The sequence below is a fragment of the Vidua chalybeata genome, chromosome 15 (genome assembly GCF_026979565.1).
Source record: "Vidua chalybeata isolate OUT-0048 chromosome 15, bVidCha1 merged haplotype, whole genome shotgun sequence".
Classification (NCBI taxonomy): domain Eukaryota; kingdom Metazoa; phylum Chordata; class Aves; order Passeriformes; family Viduidae; genus Vidua; species Vidua chalybeata.
In genome coordinates, this window is record NC_071544.1 from 18,645,932 (window position 1) to 18,663,041 (window position 17,110).

At 39.0% G+C, this 17,110-nt stretch overlaps 1 protein-coding gene across 2 annotated transcripts in view; it reads left to right on the top strand.

Annotated features, from left to right (window-relative positions):
* KDM3B (lysine demethylase 3B) overlaps positions 1 to 11,295 on the top strand; it is a 48,304-nt gene extending 37,009 nt beyond the window's left edge. For both annotated transcript variants that reach the window (XM_053956593.1, XM_053956594.1), the window contains 8 exons: positions 1,208 to 1,379; positions 4,428 to 4,518; positions 4,601 to 4,731; positions 6,012 to 6,131; positions 6,617 to 6,756; positions 7,104 to 7,280; positions 7,840 to 7,974; positions 9,941 to 11,295. In XM_053956593.1, the coding sequence (XP_053812568.1) occupies positions 1,208 to 1,379; positions 4,428 to 4,518; positions 4,601 to 4,731; positions 6,012 to 6,131; positions 6,617 to 6,756; positions 7,104 to 7,280; positions 7,840 to 7,974; positions 9,941 to 10,021 (1,047 nt within the window). In that variant the 3' untranslated portion in view covers positions 10,022 to 11,295. The remainder of the gene's footprint in view (positions 1 to 1,207; positions 1,380 to 4,427; positions 4,519 to 4,600; positions 4,732 to 6,011; positions 6,132 to 6,616; positions 6,757 to 7,103; positions 7,281 to 7,839; positions 7,975 to 9,940) is intronic.
* Positions 11,296 to 17,110: the final 5,815 nt, after the last annotated feature.

The window sequence follows — 17,110 nt, forward strand, 5'->3', positions numbered from 1 at the left end:
GAAGAAGTTTCTGGGTCAAGATAAAGCCAGGGAGGTCCCTTAGGGATTGCTGTCATGGGCAAAACACGTTTAACTTGAGATAAAGGATTTGAATATATTGCCAATTAAAAATAGAGTAGGCTGGGAGAGAAGAAAGACAAATCAGTAAACACCTTACCTATCCCTGCACACTTCAACTTTTTCCTAAAGGCTCAACTTTACTCTCTCATCTCTGACTATTCTACCTCCTTCCTGCCATAACTCCTGGAGTGACACGGGGGATTATGGGGGTTGTGGTCAGTTCATATCACATTGTCTGCTGCTCTTTCCTCCTCACACTTGCCTGCTGCTTCCTCTGTGTGGAGTTCCTCTCACAGGATACTATCCTTCATGGATGACTCCAGCATTAGTTGTCTCCTTGGGCTGCTGCAGTGTGGGTCCCCAGTGGGCAGTTTTTGCCAGAAAGTTTGCTTATTAGTGGGATTCTCCCTACAGCTTCTGCCAGAGCCTGCTCCAGCATGGGCTCTCCATGGACTTCCTCCAGCAAATATCCCTCTGCTGCAGTGGATCCTCTGTGGACTGCAGGTGGATCTCTACTTCACTGTGGTCCTCCACAGGTTGCAGGGGACAGCCTGCCTCACCATGCCCTTCAATGGGCTGCGAGCACCTCCTCCATCACTAACCTTGGTGTATGCAAAGCTGTTTCTCTCCCTTCTCCCTGCCTGCCATCCATGTTGTGTGTCCCCCTGTCTCTCTCTCTCTCTCTCTCTCTCTCTCTCACACACAGACGCGTGCAGCAACTGTGGAGAACTTTTTACCCTTTCTCATTATCACAGAGATTCTACCAGCATCAATTATGGGCTCAGCTTTGGCCAGTGGTGGGTTTGTTGAGCCAGGTGGAGCCATCTGTGTCCACCATGGGGCAGCTCCCAGCTTCCTCTTACAGAGCCTATACCTGCTGCCAACACCTTGCCATGGAGACCTAATGCACTTGCCTTGGCAAGTCTAATCCAACGCCACTTCTAAGGCAACTGCACATGGCATGGAACTGAAGTTTGCTTTGACTCTGGTTATTTGCTTGATGCACAAAAGCCAGACATGATGAAAATAGATTTGTGGTGTCTTTTGTATGGTGGCAGCCAGAAGTCTTGGCTCTCTTAAGAAAGTTTGGCTGCATATGTAAGATAATTGGTTATGGTGGAGTAAGCATTCATCTTTGTATTCTCAGCCCGTGCTGGTATCTGGTGTCCATAAGAAGTTGAAGTCAGAGCTTTGGAAACCAGAAGCTTTCAGCCTGGAATTTGGAGATCAAGATGTAGATTTGGTGAACTGCAGGAACTGTGCCATAATTTCAGACGTGAAAGTGCGTGACTTCTGGGATGGCTTTGAGATAATATCTAGTAAGTAATATTTATGGCTGACTAGTTTAACTGAGCAGTCTGTCTTGCTATCTTCAACTCTTCATTTTCCACCTATTTTCCTAAAAAATAAATTAACAAAAAATCCAAAAACCTATCAGTCTCATCCAAAGAAGCCATTGCTCCTTACATCTAGCACACCCTGGAAAATGCTTTGTTGGTGAAGATTAGGGTAGAACTGTCCAAGAGAACTGTCTGTACTGCAGTGTGTTGGTGTGTGTAATTTTCATGTGTCAAAAAATGCTTCATTTCATGGGAAACTGCTTGTTTGGTTTTTTTTTTTTTTACTTTTCCCAGTGAAATTAATCCTCAGTTACCATTTTTAAGAAAGTAAGTAATGTGTCTACCTTCGCTCTCCTTTCAACCTCAATTTTTATTATGAAACTAAAGGGAACCTGCTGAGTTAAAACAGACGGAGACTTTTGATACTAAAATTTGGATTTGGTGGAATACATCAGTCAAGTAAATTTTACATATAAACGCAAATTTGTATATATTATGAATAGCAATGCTATATGCGTGCCTCACATGATAACACATTATTTAATGCTCAAGTTTTTCTTTGAGAAAACCTTCTGTCAAGTGTGGATGGGGAAACTAACCAGTTAAAGTTTCTGGGGACATAACGGGTCAGGTTAAAGAGCTTCTGAAAAGCTGAGTGCTCCATTTTAGATTGTATATACCTAGATCTGAGTGGTCTTATAGTTACAGGTGTTAGAGCTGTAAAAGTTCATTGCAATGTTGCTGATTTTAGAGTTGTGTATAAAATGTTTTCTGTATTTATTGCTGTGTGTATATTGCAGAAATGGTGAACTGTTGGATGACTTAATTGAATGTTCATTCAACAGTCAATGAAATTATAGATTTGCAGACCAAGAATATTCCCTTCCTAGTAATTTTCCAATCAATAAACTCCCTGCTTTTGACCTTTTTTTTTTTTTTTTTTTTTTTTTTGTGGTTAGTACAGAATATTGTATTTTGTACTGTTAAATTTCATACTGTTTTTGTTATTAATCAGAAATAAATGGCCTTGGAGGATATAGTGGTGTGGTCTTTGTGTATTGACAGTAACTGGGAAAGTTCACAAACTCTTCACTTTTGTGCTGGGGTCATTAATGAAAATAGTGGATTTGTATGGGTCAATTTAACTTTGAGAAATGTTACTTGCAGTTTGTCTCCAGGCAGAGACAAACTTCACTTCTTTCAGCAAAATCAGTTTTAGCTTTTCTTTTAGACAAAGCATTTACCACACTATACATGAGAAATATTAGTGACCTAGGTTGGAAAACCTTATCACTCTTGATAGTTTCTTTTAAATACATTTTATTTAGAGTTTCTTCAGCCAAGTTCAATTTCTAGTACAGAGGAATATTATTTGCTGCTAGTCCAGATATTTCACATTTTAATTCTTATGAAAACTGTTGGCAAATTTACCTAATGTCTCTGACTTCTCTGCATTACATGAATTCTAAATTTTTTAAATACGTGGCTGGCTCCCACCCTCACATTGTTACCAAAGAGATGCAGAACAGCCACTGACTTTGGAGGTGTTATTGAGATTATTCTATATGATACTTTAATTAATTTCAATCTTTTGCTGTTTCTTTTAATATTTTCAGGCTCTAAGTGGACTTTTGAAAGGTCTGAGTTTTTGTTTCGATCCTTCTTACACCTGCTTTTCTTTGCTGATGAGATATTTTCTGGGATTTGTCCAGTTTCATGTAACTTGTCAGATCTGTATGTTATCATCCAGGTAGCTCTTCACTCTGTCCTTTCTGAATAGCCTCCCTACAAGCTGCTTCTTGTTTAGAACATAGATCCTTGATCATTTCAAAGTCTTGAATATGGCAAGTTGTGAAAGATCTTTAAATTCAAGTCCTTGAGCTTTTTCACCTCTCTAAAATCTGTAGCTTATCAAAGTTTATCTTTAAATCAGTCACTTTAGTTTACATATCTGCAGTTCTTAATTCCTTTTAATTTCAATAAAATATTTTTTTATATTGCAAACTCAGGCTGTCTTCTGTAGCCTGTTGATATGTAATGCAGATGTAATTCACAGGTCTCCAAGTCCTAATTTCTTAGATATGCTTAATCTTCTGATGCTGTCAGGAGCTCTGCTAGATCAGTTCGGCTGAAAATTCTCAGTAACGCAGGAAGCAGTGAAGGGTGATGCTCTCTAGTGAAATGGGGATGCTAAAGTCTTAAGACTGCTGGTTTTTTAATTTGTGGCTTCATGTAGATTTGTGAAAAATCTGGTAGAAGAGTGAACTTTGTTTTTCTCCAAATGTTACAGTGAGTTCTAAGCTACTTGTGTACCACTTACAGATAGACTCTCTTCACCCTAAGATCTGAGGTAGAAAAGCAGTTGATATGGTCAGTGCTGTCATAGCATACATCCACTGTTGCATGTGTAATGCCATCTTTCTGTGCTGCTCACTTTCTGTTTCCAGTCAGGACTTGTGTAAAACTCTTAAAGTGAAGAACAAATGTTTGGTTTTGGCACTCTGCTAATTTGAGTTCCTCCAGCAAAGAAGATTTAAAACAACCTGAAGGCTGTCTTCCTTTGTGACCACCTGCCCTTTAGCCTTTTTGAATGTAGTGTACCATGGTTTCTTGCTTTACACTGAAGTTAGGATTGATTTCAAAACAAGAACCAATAACTTTAATTTTATAGAAGTACCACTTCTCTTGAGATTAATGATAAAACTCCCTTAGACTTTGGTAAAAGGAGTAAGGAAGAATGATTTTGGAAAGGCTTGTTTTTGAGCTGAATGAAAACGATTCTAAAACTTAGCAGCTGTGCAAGATCTGTCAAACTTCTGCTGTCGGTGATGATATCTGTGTATGTATACTTACATAGTTGTTAAACTGTTGTTGGTCATATTATGATATTGCTTGGAAGCCCAAAACAAAACCAGGATCCATTTTGCTGTGCATTTTAAGAGGTACAAAAACCCCTACAGCTTTAACAAGGTAGTGGGCTGTGGTAAAAAGATACTACATGAAGAAATCTTGATTTGTTTCTTGCAGAACGGCTCAGGTCAGATGATGGTCAGCCAATGGTACTAAAGCTAAAGGATTGGCCTCCAGGGGAGGACTTCAGAGATATGATGCCTACGAGGTAAGTAACCTTTAGTATCAGTGCTGACAGAACTGCTGTAGGTGCTATAGGAGGATAACTCGCCTTTGTCTTTGCTCTCTAGGTTTGAGGACTTGATGGAAAATCTTCCTCTTCCTGAATATACCAAGAGAGATGGCAGACTGAATTTGGCTTCTAGGCTGCCAAGCTACTTTGTCCGTCCTGACTTGGGTCCCAAAATGTACAACGCGTATGGTATGTGAGTATAGGTCTGCAGATACTGGTTTTTGTGACTCTTTATTACACTTAGGGCAAATACAAGGCTGTGGCATTACACAAGGCTGTGGCTGTGGCAAAACTCAGTGCTTATCCTAGACCCTGCTGTTACTTTTTTTTAATTTAGTCCTGCAAATCTATTCTTACATTAGCCCTCTGTCAGATGTGCCCTTTTCTCTAGAGATGTACATACAGTAAGTTAAGTTTGCAAACAATTATTAATACATATAACAGGCATAATACCAATACAGGGTTCAAGGAAAAGTTAGTATGTTTTTGAGAGAAACTTAAGTATTTAAGAGGAAAATTACCCACCTTCTGGGCACTGGTCTGTTATAATAGGTACTGTTCAGTGAGTTCCTAACTTCAGAAGCTTGTACTTTAAACAGAAAATAGATAAATACAATGGTGATCCTAAAAACTCTTGTGGGCGCATACTTCTGTTACTGTTTGATGATACAAAGATTTTTTTTTTTTTAATATTCCGGTTCCCTGCCATATTACTTGCTAGAGATGGTTAAGCAGAGGTAGAAAGAGAGGTTGCTATTGAAAGGCCAGAGGAAAAAAAAAAGGGAACATGCTAATAAGAAGGTCAAAGAATTAAGAAGCAAACATTTGAAATCTTTCTCCATTACTTACAGTCACTTGAGAGATATAAGTTCCCTCAACACGCAAAGGTACAAGCACTTGAGTCTGCAGGTGTTTCTCAGTACTGAATTGTAATCTGAATCATTAATGATGAGTCGATCACTAACTGCTGTGAATTCAACTGGTCCTGGATTTTACAGCTAGTATGAGAAAATAAAAAACAGCTGGAGGCTTATACTTCTAACAGTCCATTGACTTGCTGCACACAGTAGGATGCTAATGCCACTTAAAGCAGTTCTCTCAGGCCTCCAAGCAAAGGAGGACTTGCTTTGTGCTTATGATAGCTAAGTTCTCTAGTACAGGCTGTATAGAAGACTCTCAGAGAGACAAAACAGTAAAGTACAAGTTATGGCTTTGGTGTTAAAATGCTTGTTTTCTCATGACTTGGGTAAACTAGATTTGCTGTTTCTGTTTCCTGTAAAATTAAAATACTGATTATCAGTAAACTTTTTACTTACACTACACATGACATGAATATACATGCTTCAGTTGCTGTTTGACTTTGGTTTCTGCTCTCATTGCTGTACAAAGTTAGCTTTCCAGACAGATTTTTCAGTTAGGTTATAAGAGATTAGTCACAGAATTTGATTTTATTTTGCACTCTGTTATAGGCTTAATTACTGCAGAAGACAGACGAGTTGGTACCACAAACCTGCACTTGGATGTGTCTGATGCTGTTAACGTCATGGTGTATGTTGGGATTCCCATTGGGGAAGGGACCCATGATGATGGTAATGCTTAAGGAAAGCTGTTTTCTGTACAGTAAAAATGAGCTGTGTGTGTAAGAAGCCTGTATCTTTTATTTAAGCTTGTCATTTCTATGATATATAATTCAAGTATACAAGGCAGTTTGCTGCATTTGCAGCACAATAATTAAAAGTGCAGTAATGCTTCATTAGTTTCCAACTGTGCCAGCAGCAGAGTTTTGCTAGAAATTAGGTACATTCCTGAAGAAAAGAGGAGAAAGAGTAACTTATTCCCCTTTCTTCTCCTTGTATTTGAATAATTGTAGCTCAGTTTAAATTCAACACTGAGCTTTGTGATTAGCTGTCAATTGACACATTCCCTGAATTCTGTTAAATTGAAGCTTGATGGGCTTAGAAAGGGCACTATATGATGCAACAGTTGCGGTGTGACTGAATTTAGTAGCTCAAAATGCTCTTTCCTCTTCTCTGTGTCAAAAAATGAGCAGCTTTTACATGGATTCCCCTTTCAGAGGTTCTGAAAACAATTGATGAGGGAGATGCTGATGATGTAACAAAGCAGCGAATCCATGAAGGAAGAGAGAAACCTGGAGCATTGTGGCACATCTATGCTGCCAAGGATGCTGAAAAGATACGGGAACTTCTCCGGAAGGTATGCTGGTTGCAAAGAAAGCTTGAGCTTTTACAGGGTTCCTTGACTAGCTTGCTTATAGCAGCTGAATGATACAAATTGCTATCAACATCAAGTGCGTAGGTATTGCACTTCTGTCTTTGAGGGCATTGATAGTTACTATGTTCACAGGTTTTCAGCCTGGTCTAGAATCTTCATACTAATAACAGCATAACAGCATGTTGCTGTTTAAGACCTAAATGACCTTAATGAAAATAATGTTCTACCTTGAAATAGTTTGTGAAGTTTTTAGGTACAGACCATTTTGTGAGCCAGCAATATCAAGGTGTTGTGTCATGGTTTCCTTCCACCCCGTATCTTGGCCCTAGGTTGGAGAAGAACAAGGCCAAGAAAATCCTCCAGATCATGACCCCATTCATGACCAAAGTTGGTACTTGGACCAGACCTTACGTAAGAGACTATATGATGAGTACGGTGTGCAAGGCTGGGCAATAGTGCAGTTCCTTGGCGATGCCGTGTTCATTCCTGCGGGTGCTCCCCATCAGGTAACTATACCAACTCTAGGCCATATTGACAGATAGAATTGAATTGGAGGCACAACAGCTCCAGCTTTAAAATATATATTTTGAAAGGTCTGACTGAAAGGTAATTAATATTGCACACTTAAGGTTTCTTTTTCTACATATGCAGTTCTTGCATTACTAAAAGTTATGTAAATATCTGAATGATGTGTAGGCAACTGCGATGAAATTACAGGGGGGAAAAACGCTGGGGTGAATGGAGGGAAAGCATTTCTGTGTAGTGAAACTTCAGCCAAGGAAACCAAATTCAAAAGTTAAGAGAACTTGCTTTAGGGAACACTAACATATATGGGAGAACAGGAAACCTGTTAGATGTCATGTATTTTGTTCTCATTTTACTATTAGATACACCTCTGTTAGTTTCTGGTTTTGATGAGTAAATGTGGCAGAGCCTAAATATGTGGGGGGGTTGTGGGGGTTTGATATTTGTTGTTGATATTTCTTTCGGGTTTTGGGGTTTTATTTGTTTTGTTTTGTATGGTTCATTGTCTTTATATATCAGTCATTTGATATGGGTTTTTAGGTCCATAATTTGTACAGCTGCATTAAAGTGGCAGAAGATTTTGTATCTCCTGAACATGTGAAGCACTGCTTCCGTCTGACCCAGGAGTTCAGGCATCTGTCTAATACTCATACGAACCATGAGGATAAACTGCAGGTAACAATTTTATGTCAGTAAACACTAAATACATCATCCTGTGTTTTGCCAGCTTACTTCAGTACTAGAAATGTATGTTTAAGGAAAGAGTAACGACTTCCCACAAATTTGGAGATTCTCATTTGATAGGTACATTACTTAAAAATTAAGTACTTCTGTCTACAGTATTATGTAAACAAAAATTAGTAATAGACTTCTGCATTTCCAGAGAACTTTCCCCCATAAGACTAATGCACACATTGGTATTAATAAGTTTTTGAATGGCTGAATCTTAATGACAGCAGAGCAGACCAGAAGAAGAAAAAAAAAAATTAAAAAGGAAAGAGCAGTGCTTTGTTTTGAAGAGAGATGTTTATTTGACCAAGTACACTTATGTTTGTTTCTTTATTGCCTAAAGGAAAACTCCTCTGAAAGCGAAGGCTGGCTTATTTAAGTCAGGGGTATGGTTTAGTGATGGACTTGGCAGTGTTAGGTGTGTGGTTGGATTCGATGATCTTAAAGGTCTTACCCAACATATGTTAGTCCTAAAATTAAATGTGTTTTGGTTTGAGGAACTGTGACTGCTTCAACTAATAATTATGCACAGAACATAATAGATATACAAGGACATTGGATGTAAGACAGTAAGTTCTACAGAGAGAAGACCATAGGAGATCTTGTTGGATTTTGTCTAACACTTCTGAAGCATTAGTAACTGCTCAGTTTGCAGATTTTGTGGTCAGCATTTTTTGTGTATCAGTAATTACATGTATGTGAAAGGAAGGAGGGTGGAGATCTGCAGAATGGCTGTCCTCATCAAAGTACACAGTATATGGTCACTCTCCAGAATGTCACCCAAGGATGTCAGAATCTACAGTGTTAATTCTCTCATACCAATTCAGTGAAAGTTTGCTATAAATTTCTATGTGAATTTTCATGGGATTATAAAGGAAAGCAGAAGTAGGATCAACTCTCATTCTGGCATCTAACACTGTACCTCTTCAGCTGTGATGATATAAATGCAGAAGTGTTTCTGTAAATTAAGAGGTTGCAAATGAATAATGCTTATTATTAAAAAAAAGAACCAAGAAACAAAAACCACGAAGTGCAACTCGGTAATCCTGTGAAAAGGAATACTGGTTGTATTTGTCTCAGTATTTTTTTTTTTAATTTGTCATTTAAAATGTATATTTTTATATAAACCTCTGTCTATATTTTTATATATTAAAATACACAGGGACAATAGCAGCTCCATAAATTATACCAAAAATGAGGTCGCGTGTACATCAGGAAAAGATGATGGTGCTTGACAGTTAGTTGAGCAAGTGCAATTGAGCCACTCACTTAGGAGGTGAAACTGTTCTGTACAACACCTGGAAACAGAATTCAAACTTAGATCTGAAAAAATCAGAAACTAGACAGAACTTTGATTCTTAAATAGGTAACTGTGAAAACGATAGCAATGAGTACTGGTGGATTTCTCATCTTGTGCTTGTCTTTCTGCAAGATTCACACATTTGAAGAATTTCTAGCCTCTATGCAAAGACAACAGGATGATTTGTTGCATCATCTTAATTTTCATATGATTAAACCATATGATTTTCTTGCATCTTTTAGATTTGATTCATGTGAGTCTCTAAGTGACTTGGATCACAAGGACTTTTATAAAATAAACTCCTATATATATAACTTTGTAGTGCACTTCCTCCTAGCTCTCACAAGAGAAGGAATTGTCTTAAAACCACACGAGTAAATATATGTTGCTGAGTGACCAGAAAATGAGTTAATAAATCAGTGCCGGTGTCTAAGATATTTGTCATCTCTGGCAGTTAAAATTTGTGCTGTTGGTATCCTGAAGCAAAAAGAGTATATATTTTATATATACTCACCAAGTATTACAAATTCAGCTGTCAAAGTTGATTGCATAGCTATGTAAGACTCTCCTTGTTAGTCTGTAGAAGTTGATTTTTTTTTTCCCCTGTTGCAGGTGAAGAACATTATCTACCATGCAGTGAAAGATGCTGTTGGCACACTGAAAGCTCATGAATCTAAACTAGCTAGATCGTAGGAATTGCTAATTCCAAATGCCCTGTCAAGTAGGCCTTTTGCTCACGGTATATACAGGGACTGCACACGACTGCCTCTGCAGGAGCAGAAGCTTCTCACTGGGAGCTGGTGTGGTCAGTATTACACTCTTCAGCCACTGTTTTCTATGCTGCCTCAACACAGAAGGTCTAATGGAAGGTCGCACTGTTAAATGCAGAATTCCAGATTCTAAAAGGTGCCATATCCCTTTCCTGTGGCCTTTTGCAAATTGAAAGAACATGGAAACCACTTGGTGTTCCTGCATATTACGATCAAAAATGGTATAAAGAGTGTGGATGGTTTTTTCCCTCATGCCTAGTTAGACTCCACAAAGTTAGACAGAACGTGCTGGAGGTGGGTTGTCCTACTGCAGACTTGGTTGATAACTGCTGAAAGAATGTGACCAACAGTTGCCCAACTGCAGAAATTCAAACAAACTCCCCGTGTGAGATACAGGCCAAGGAAAAGGATAAAGCTGTTCTCTGCACTCCCCTTCTTCTAGCCGTTTCTCTATACACTGTAGAGTTGCAGAACTAAAGGGAGAACCCACTTTTTTTTTCCCCAGGGAGACTCCAGAAATAAGAGAATTGTGTATTTAGTGAAAAATTAGGTTTGTAGTGAAACAGTTAATATTTCATGAAAGTAGATATTTTTAGTATTTTTGAAGTACCACAATTGTTCCTGGATTTTCAAGGAAAGGTGTATTACATTTAGTCTTCCTTTCAATAAAATCAAGAAGTGATTTTTAGAAAGCAGTCCAAAATAGCACAAAAACAGCCAAAGGAGAATTGAATAGAAATTGACATCCCACCTCCCTTGCCCATATTACCTCACCTCTCTTCCTCCCTCTCTCTATGCCACCCTGTTTCCTCAGAATGAATAGTAAAAAGGAGTATAAACTCTGTTCTCACAAGGAGATGTTGTACATCTCTCCCTGCACTGGTGACTGCAGGCAATATTCACCCAATACCAGTGCTACCTGAAAACATCTATAAAACATATATCCTTTCCAAAGTGAAGGAAAAGTTAACTTTTGGTGTCAACTTTGTCCAGAACTATTTTAAGTAAAATGTTCCTGCTTGATAGAACTGTATTCAGAATTTACTAATGTCAGCATTGATGCAATGGATTTCATTGTCCGGGTACATGGGGAAATGTATTGACCTTATCTCCAGCTGTACTGTAGTGCCACTTGCAGGCCTGTTAATATGTTCACGGTTATTTCATTTTTTAAAAAATAAAAGTCATTTACTGTAACAGCCTGGGCAGTTTTTTTCGTACCTGTACACTGATCTTCCTGCCTTGAGGTTGTCTCAGCCTCTGCCCCTGGTAGTGTAGCATGCCTGCTAATTTTGACCTGCTGTGTTTGACCAGAAGGCTCATGTGGTTTAGCCTGGCATCCCAAGTATGTGCTTGGGAGCACACCAAGCTGCCTGCCAATTCTTGATTCATCAAGGTAGTTTGGGTAGAGGATTCGTCTTGTCATAGAAAAAAACTCTTGTACTGTGCTTCCTGTGCCTATCTTCCTAGCAGCTTCACATCTCTTATCTTCCTAGCAGGTCCAGAGATGCCCTCTCCATTGGAGATATGGATGGGGTAGTAAAAGTTCTGTGGTTTCTGACCTTGGAGTTTGTGATGGCAGCAGCAGTTCTGTTCACTGACATGTGGCATTCTAACAGTTTCTCAGTTTGGTTATTAGGTGCAAAGTCCAGTCACAGGTTCTTGCTGTCTCATACCCTTGCCTCATACCTCCTGTGAATATGGGCTAATTTATCTGCTAGAGATAAAAAGGGTTATTCCAGACCCATGAATCATTCAGCTTCACTGTATTCTGTTGTGTACAATTTCTTGTGCACATCTGTTGTACTCTGTGCATACAGATTAATTATAGCTGAGCTGTTTCCCTCATTTGTGCGTGTATGTGTGTGTGTATAAGCATTAGAATTGGATAAAGATCAAAAAGGCAGAGACTTGACTATATATAATACAGTAGCATGAGTAATTTTGAATGCAGTGATCTACAATAAGAGTTTTGTGTCTCATTCTAAACCTTTGTTTAGTTTGAGTCTGTCAAGTACGGCTTCTGTCTCTTGAATTTCCTTTTTTACTAATAGAGTACAATCAATCTGAAGCAATATTCAGCCAAAATCAGAGGGATTACTAAAATTAAGAAATACCATAGAATCATAAAATGGCCTATGTTGGAAGAGATCTTAAAGATCATCAAATTGTTCTGACATACAGAGCTTATACCACAAGTAGCCAGCCAAAGTGGTTATAAAATTGACTTAAGATATATAATCAGTAGTTTTTACCACAGTATTTTCTAGATCAAGATTTTAATGGGCAGCTGGTATGTTACATAGAATGTAAGCAGATTAAAGCAGACATCATAAATCATAGGGGTTTTAGCAGAGGGAGAAGAAAAACTTGAGCTACATGACAGTATAGTTTACTGCAGTCATCACACTTGTTCTACCTAATACTCTCTTGCCATTACTAAATGGAGGTGCATGAGACAGTGGGCAGCACCATTGTTTTAATATGGGCTTTAAACTCTGATGTCTTTTAGCCAATGTCCTGTGTAACTACAGACAAGATGAAGCAAGAATTCAGGAATATATGGCTGTTGGCCTGCCCAAGTGAATTTAGATTGCATTCACAATACTGAAAGTTGGTGTGTACTCAGCCATGTAAAGGTGTAATGTCCCCAGTCTGAAGATTTCACTTTGACCAGAAAACTTCCTTTTCTTGGTAACTGAATAAAAATGTAACAGCACGCAAAGTTTAATTTTACAAAACCTAAATCTTTACTCTGATGCAACTGTACCAGGCAACATAAATATAGGAAAAAAATAAGTACCTAATACATCTAAAGTTATGTTCCATGTATCGTTTCTGTGAAAGATTCTTAGATGGCCTTTTGTAAAACCTGAGGATCTGGAATCAAAATTGCAGCAGTGAAGTTAGATGCTAAGCAGTAACTTGAATTCACCTACAAGCCAAATAAGATTAAAGAAGTTACAAGGCATGGATATTATTTAAAACTACTGCTCCCCTGTATGTATAATTTCATTCTTCCTCACTCCTGATAGACCTTTGATAGTTCTGAGCTTCTACAGTTGAGGTATTGGTTGAGGTGTATGACACACTAATGATTTATTCATGCCTCAACCACACCTTGTAAGCACGGATTCAGTGGAAAATTATTGTGAAGCTACGCGGCATGTGAGTGAAGCATGGCATAGAAGGAGCTGTTGACAATGCATCTTCCCAGTTCTAGTTACAGGTAAGGAATCTTCTGATTGTCAACTTCAGTGTTTCCCCAAACTTACTCCAATAGCTGGTATGCATGCCAATGCCTGCTTGTGGTCGCTATCTTCAAGTGCATCTCAGAATCTAAAATCAGCCCACAGCTTCTTTCCTCTCAATTGGCATTGTCTTAACGATTCCTGTTCTCAGCTTTTGAAAAAGAACTGCACGTTCCCACCAAACATTTGAAAAATAAACAGGCAGAAATCATCTTACTTTTATCTCCCTCATTCCCCTGCCTTGCAGGAGCTTTTTATTTATCTCTGCCTTTATATAGTCTAATAGGAAAATGGTAATATAACTTTCAAGAGCTGGATACAACAAAATACAGCTGTATCCTCTAGGAAGGTATCTTCTAAGAGAACAGCTTTCAGTCACAAAACTGTTAAAGAAATGTTCTCAGAACAATTTCCAGCTCTTACAGTGTCATTTTTGGCTTTCAGCTTGCACTTTTTCTGTTTTCCTCACTTCTTTCAGTTTTTGATACTCTTCCACTACAATCTGCACTTTTGTGCTTCAGAGAAGGTTCCCATTGTGCTCTTCCACTTCACCTGTATTCTTGGGACCCATGTTTAGTCTGCTAAACTTTTCCAGAGGGAATCCTATATTCTTGAGCCCTGATGAATTGCTGTTCTTTCTTCATCATAGCAGCTTCTGCCTGAACCTCAGCTCCAGCAGGATCTCTGAATCTGACCTGACTTTTTTCTCAATGTAGCTTTGCTTAAGCTGCTCTATTTGAGGAACAGCTTGTTTGATTTCCATGCTTTATTGTTTAGCCATAGCAGATCGATAGATAATTGGTGACCTACTTCGACTATTTGTAGAACACGAGTTTATCATGAGTTGTTTCAGCAGTAGCATATCTGCAAAAAAACCCATACAGCCTTAATTTGAAAACAAGTGATGAATTGCTTTCCTGGGTAGGTCTTAATTACACAGCATTATACAATATTACTAATAACTTAATAAAAAAAATGCTACTAATAAATATTTTTATTTTCACTTAACCTGCAGCTGACTTTTGTTGCAAAAATAGCCCTTAAACTACCAGTAGTTTCTTCTTGTGGAAAGGTAAGTTAATTAATTAATCTATCATTTTTATTTATGATCTAGAAAAAAATTGAACAACTTACTGCTAAATGTAAATTGCTAGCTTAAAATACCTTCTCTGAAGTTGTTCTAAAGCTTAAAAGCCTATTTAACAGTGAGCTGGCACTAACACCACCATCTCTACTGGTGTTGAGATTCTGTTGTTCTTACCACCATTTGAGTCTAATGCACTGTAGATTTTCATACTGCCCCTTGGCACATTAAATAGCTTAAAACACTAAGGCACATTTTATTTAGGTGTTAACTTACCCATGCTGCAGTTATTTAGCGCTCTCACACTGTCATATGTGTTACTCACCAGATCTCTCTGCATTTTCCCTCTTCTGTTTGCATCTTCCACTCACCTAAGCATGAACAAATTGCTCAAGGAACAGACCTGTTGCTCCGTTGGTCACTGATAGGAAACTGATGCAGTTAGAAATGTAGTCATTTTGTTGAAGGTTTTGCATGTTATTTGAATGTGTGAAAGCAGATTAGTTTTATCCTATTAGTAGGTCAGTTATGCCATCAGTGGTGTAAATTGTGCAGTCCCTTATGCAATCATTTTGTGGCCATTCATATCCAAAAGCAGACTGTGACAAAATGTTCTTTGTCACTGTCTGTAGAGACATTTGTGTTTTCATCTCTTGCACGTAGTGGGAACTTGTCAATGTTTTGTATTTGTCATCATTGCTCATTATACTGAATTTCATGCATTCATGAGAAAATTGTTCCCAGACAGCTCTTTGTTTTTGTTCTGACTCTTTCCTTGGTCTCATTCCTTTTCATAAAGGCTCTTCAGCAACTATCGGCAACTAATGAGACTGCCATAGTGCCTTCCTTCGGGTTTGGTTTGGTTTGGTTTGGTTTGGTTGGTTTTGGGGGGGGGGGTGGGTGTTTGGGTTTGGTTTTTGTTTTGTTGAGGGGTTTTTTTGTTTTTTTGGGGGGGGGGGGTTGTTTTTAGTGGTGGGGTTTTTTTGTGGAGGTTTTTTGGGGTTTGGTTGGTTGAGGTTTTTTGGGTTTCTTTTTTCAATTTTGGTTTGGTTTGTTTTTTGGTTTTGTTTTTGGGGTTTTTTTGTTAGCTGAAGAACCATGGTATATTTCTATATACCATGGCTTTTGGTTTTTGGTTTTTACCTAACAAAATGGTATATTTCTAGTGATGGTTTTGGGTTTTTTTGTTTGCTGAAGAACCATGGTATATTTCTAGCGATGATTTTTTTTTTTCATTAAAAACCAACTTATGTAATGGTCATCTCTGTAATAAAAAGGTCTTTGTTCATCAAAACGGACATTGAAAGAAGATAAGAATTTAAACTGAATAGAGAATTTCAGACTGTGAGAAGAGAAAGAGGAGAAAAAGGGGGGGGGGGCTTGATAAACAACAAGTATTCTGCTTAAGAATTGTGCAAATGCAGCTAGCACAGAAGACTGTGTAACTAACTATATACAAGCTAACTTTTAGGCCAAGGACAACCGGCAAAGAAGATAAGGAGCCTTCATCCCTATGACCACCAAGGGCAGAGAGAGAAAAAAAAAAAAAAAATTAAAAAAAAAAAAAAAAGAAAGAAAAGGAAAAGGACCCCCTAGCAACCAATTGCACCGGCGCAGAGTACATCGAGAGAAAATACGTCAACCGAAAAAAAAGGGGGGACTATAAAAACAAAAAGGTCAAAGGGGGAAGGTGCGCCGTGGCAGACTGGAGACTCCCCGGCCGCCCAGCGCTGTTTTTTTGCTTAATACCGCTTGCTTAATAAATTCTTGTTAATTGATTTATCTATAATTAGCCTCCCCAATTGAATTTGTCCATAACAATCTCCGTGTGATTCAGATATCTCCTTACAGGGCCTAATCAATCCTTGACTGTAATATACATACAGGCTCCCAGGGACCCAGTCACAAACTCTGGCATTGACTGAGGAGGAAGATTCTTTTAACAGTGTTCCTTGGTGAGCTGTTAAAATACAACAGTTTCCGGTACTCCAGTATGCTTAAGTATACACATTTATACACATTTCCCAGCCTGCACTAAGGATATTCCCACACGTACACTGTTCAGCCTTGTTTGTGTAGTTAACAAAGGAATCTTAGACCTCTCAGCTTTCAAGAAAGAGTATCTGGCAATACTGAAATTACCTGGAAACTACAAGTAACAGCCTTTATTCTTCTGGTTTGATAACGCAAACGTCAGTATCGGCTAGTTGAGTTTTGTTTTGCATCCGGTTTTGGGTGAAACTCGGAGCCGTGGAACTCTGAAACGCTTTTACTCTTAACTACCCTGTTTGCAGCATGTAGTAGCTGTTGGCTTGATTTCCCTGGAGGAGGCAACTGGAGGGAAGATGGCTGCTTCTGTGGTTTCTCTTACTCTGTCCTCCCAAGTGCCCGTGATCTCAATTCAGCACTCTCCTGTAATTTTCCTCACATTGCGCATGTTGCTTCTCTGCCATCGTTCCAGCAACGCCACTTGTCTACTTCGGTGCTGCCGTTCCGCTGGCGTGGCTCCGTTCCCGGCTTCCCGCCGCACCTTCCGACGTGGTGCGAGGGCACGCGGGGCTTTCCCCCAGCTTGGGGCGGGCAGCGCGACTCGCGGGGTTCCGCAGCGCGGCTGGATGCTCGGGGCCTTGCGGCCTCTCCCTCCGCCGCGTCGGCTCCTCCCATGCGAGCACACGGG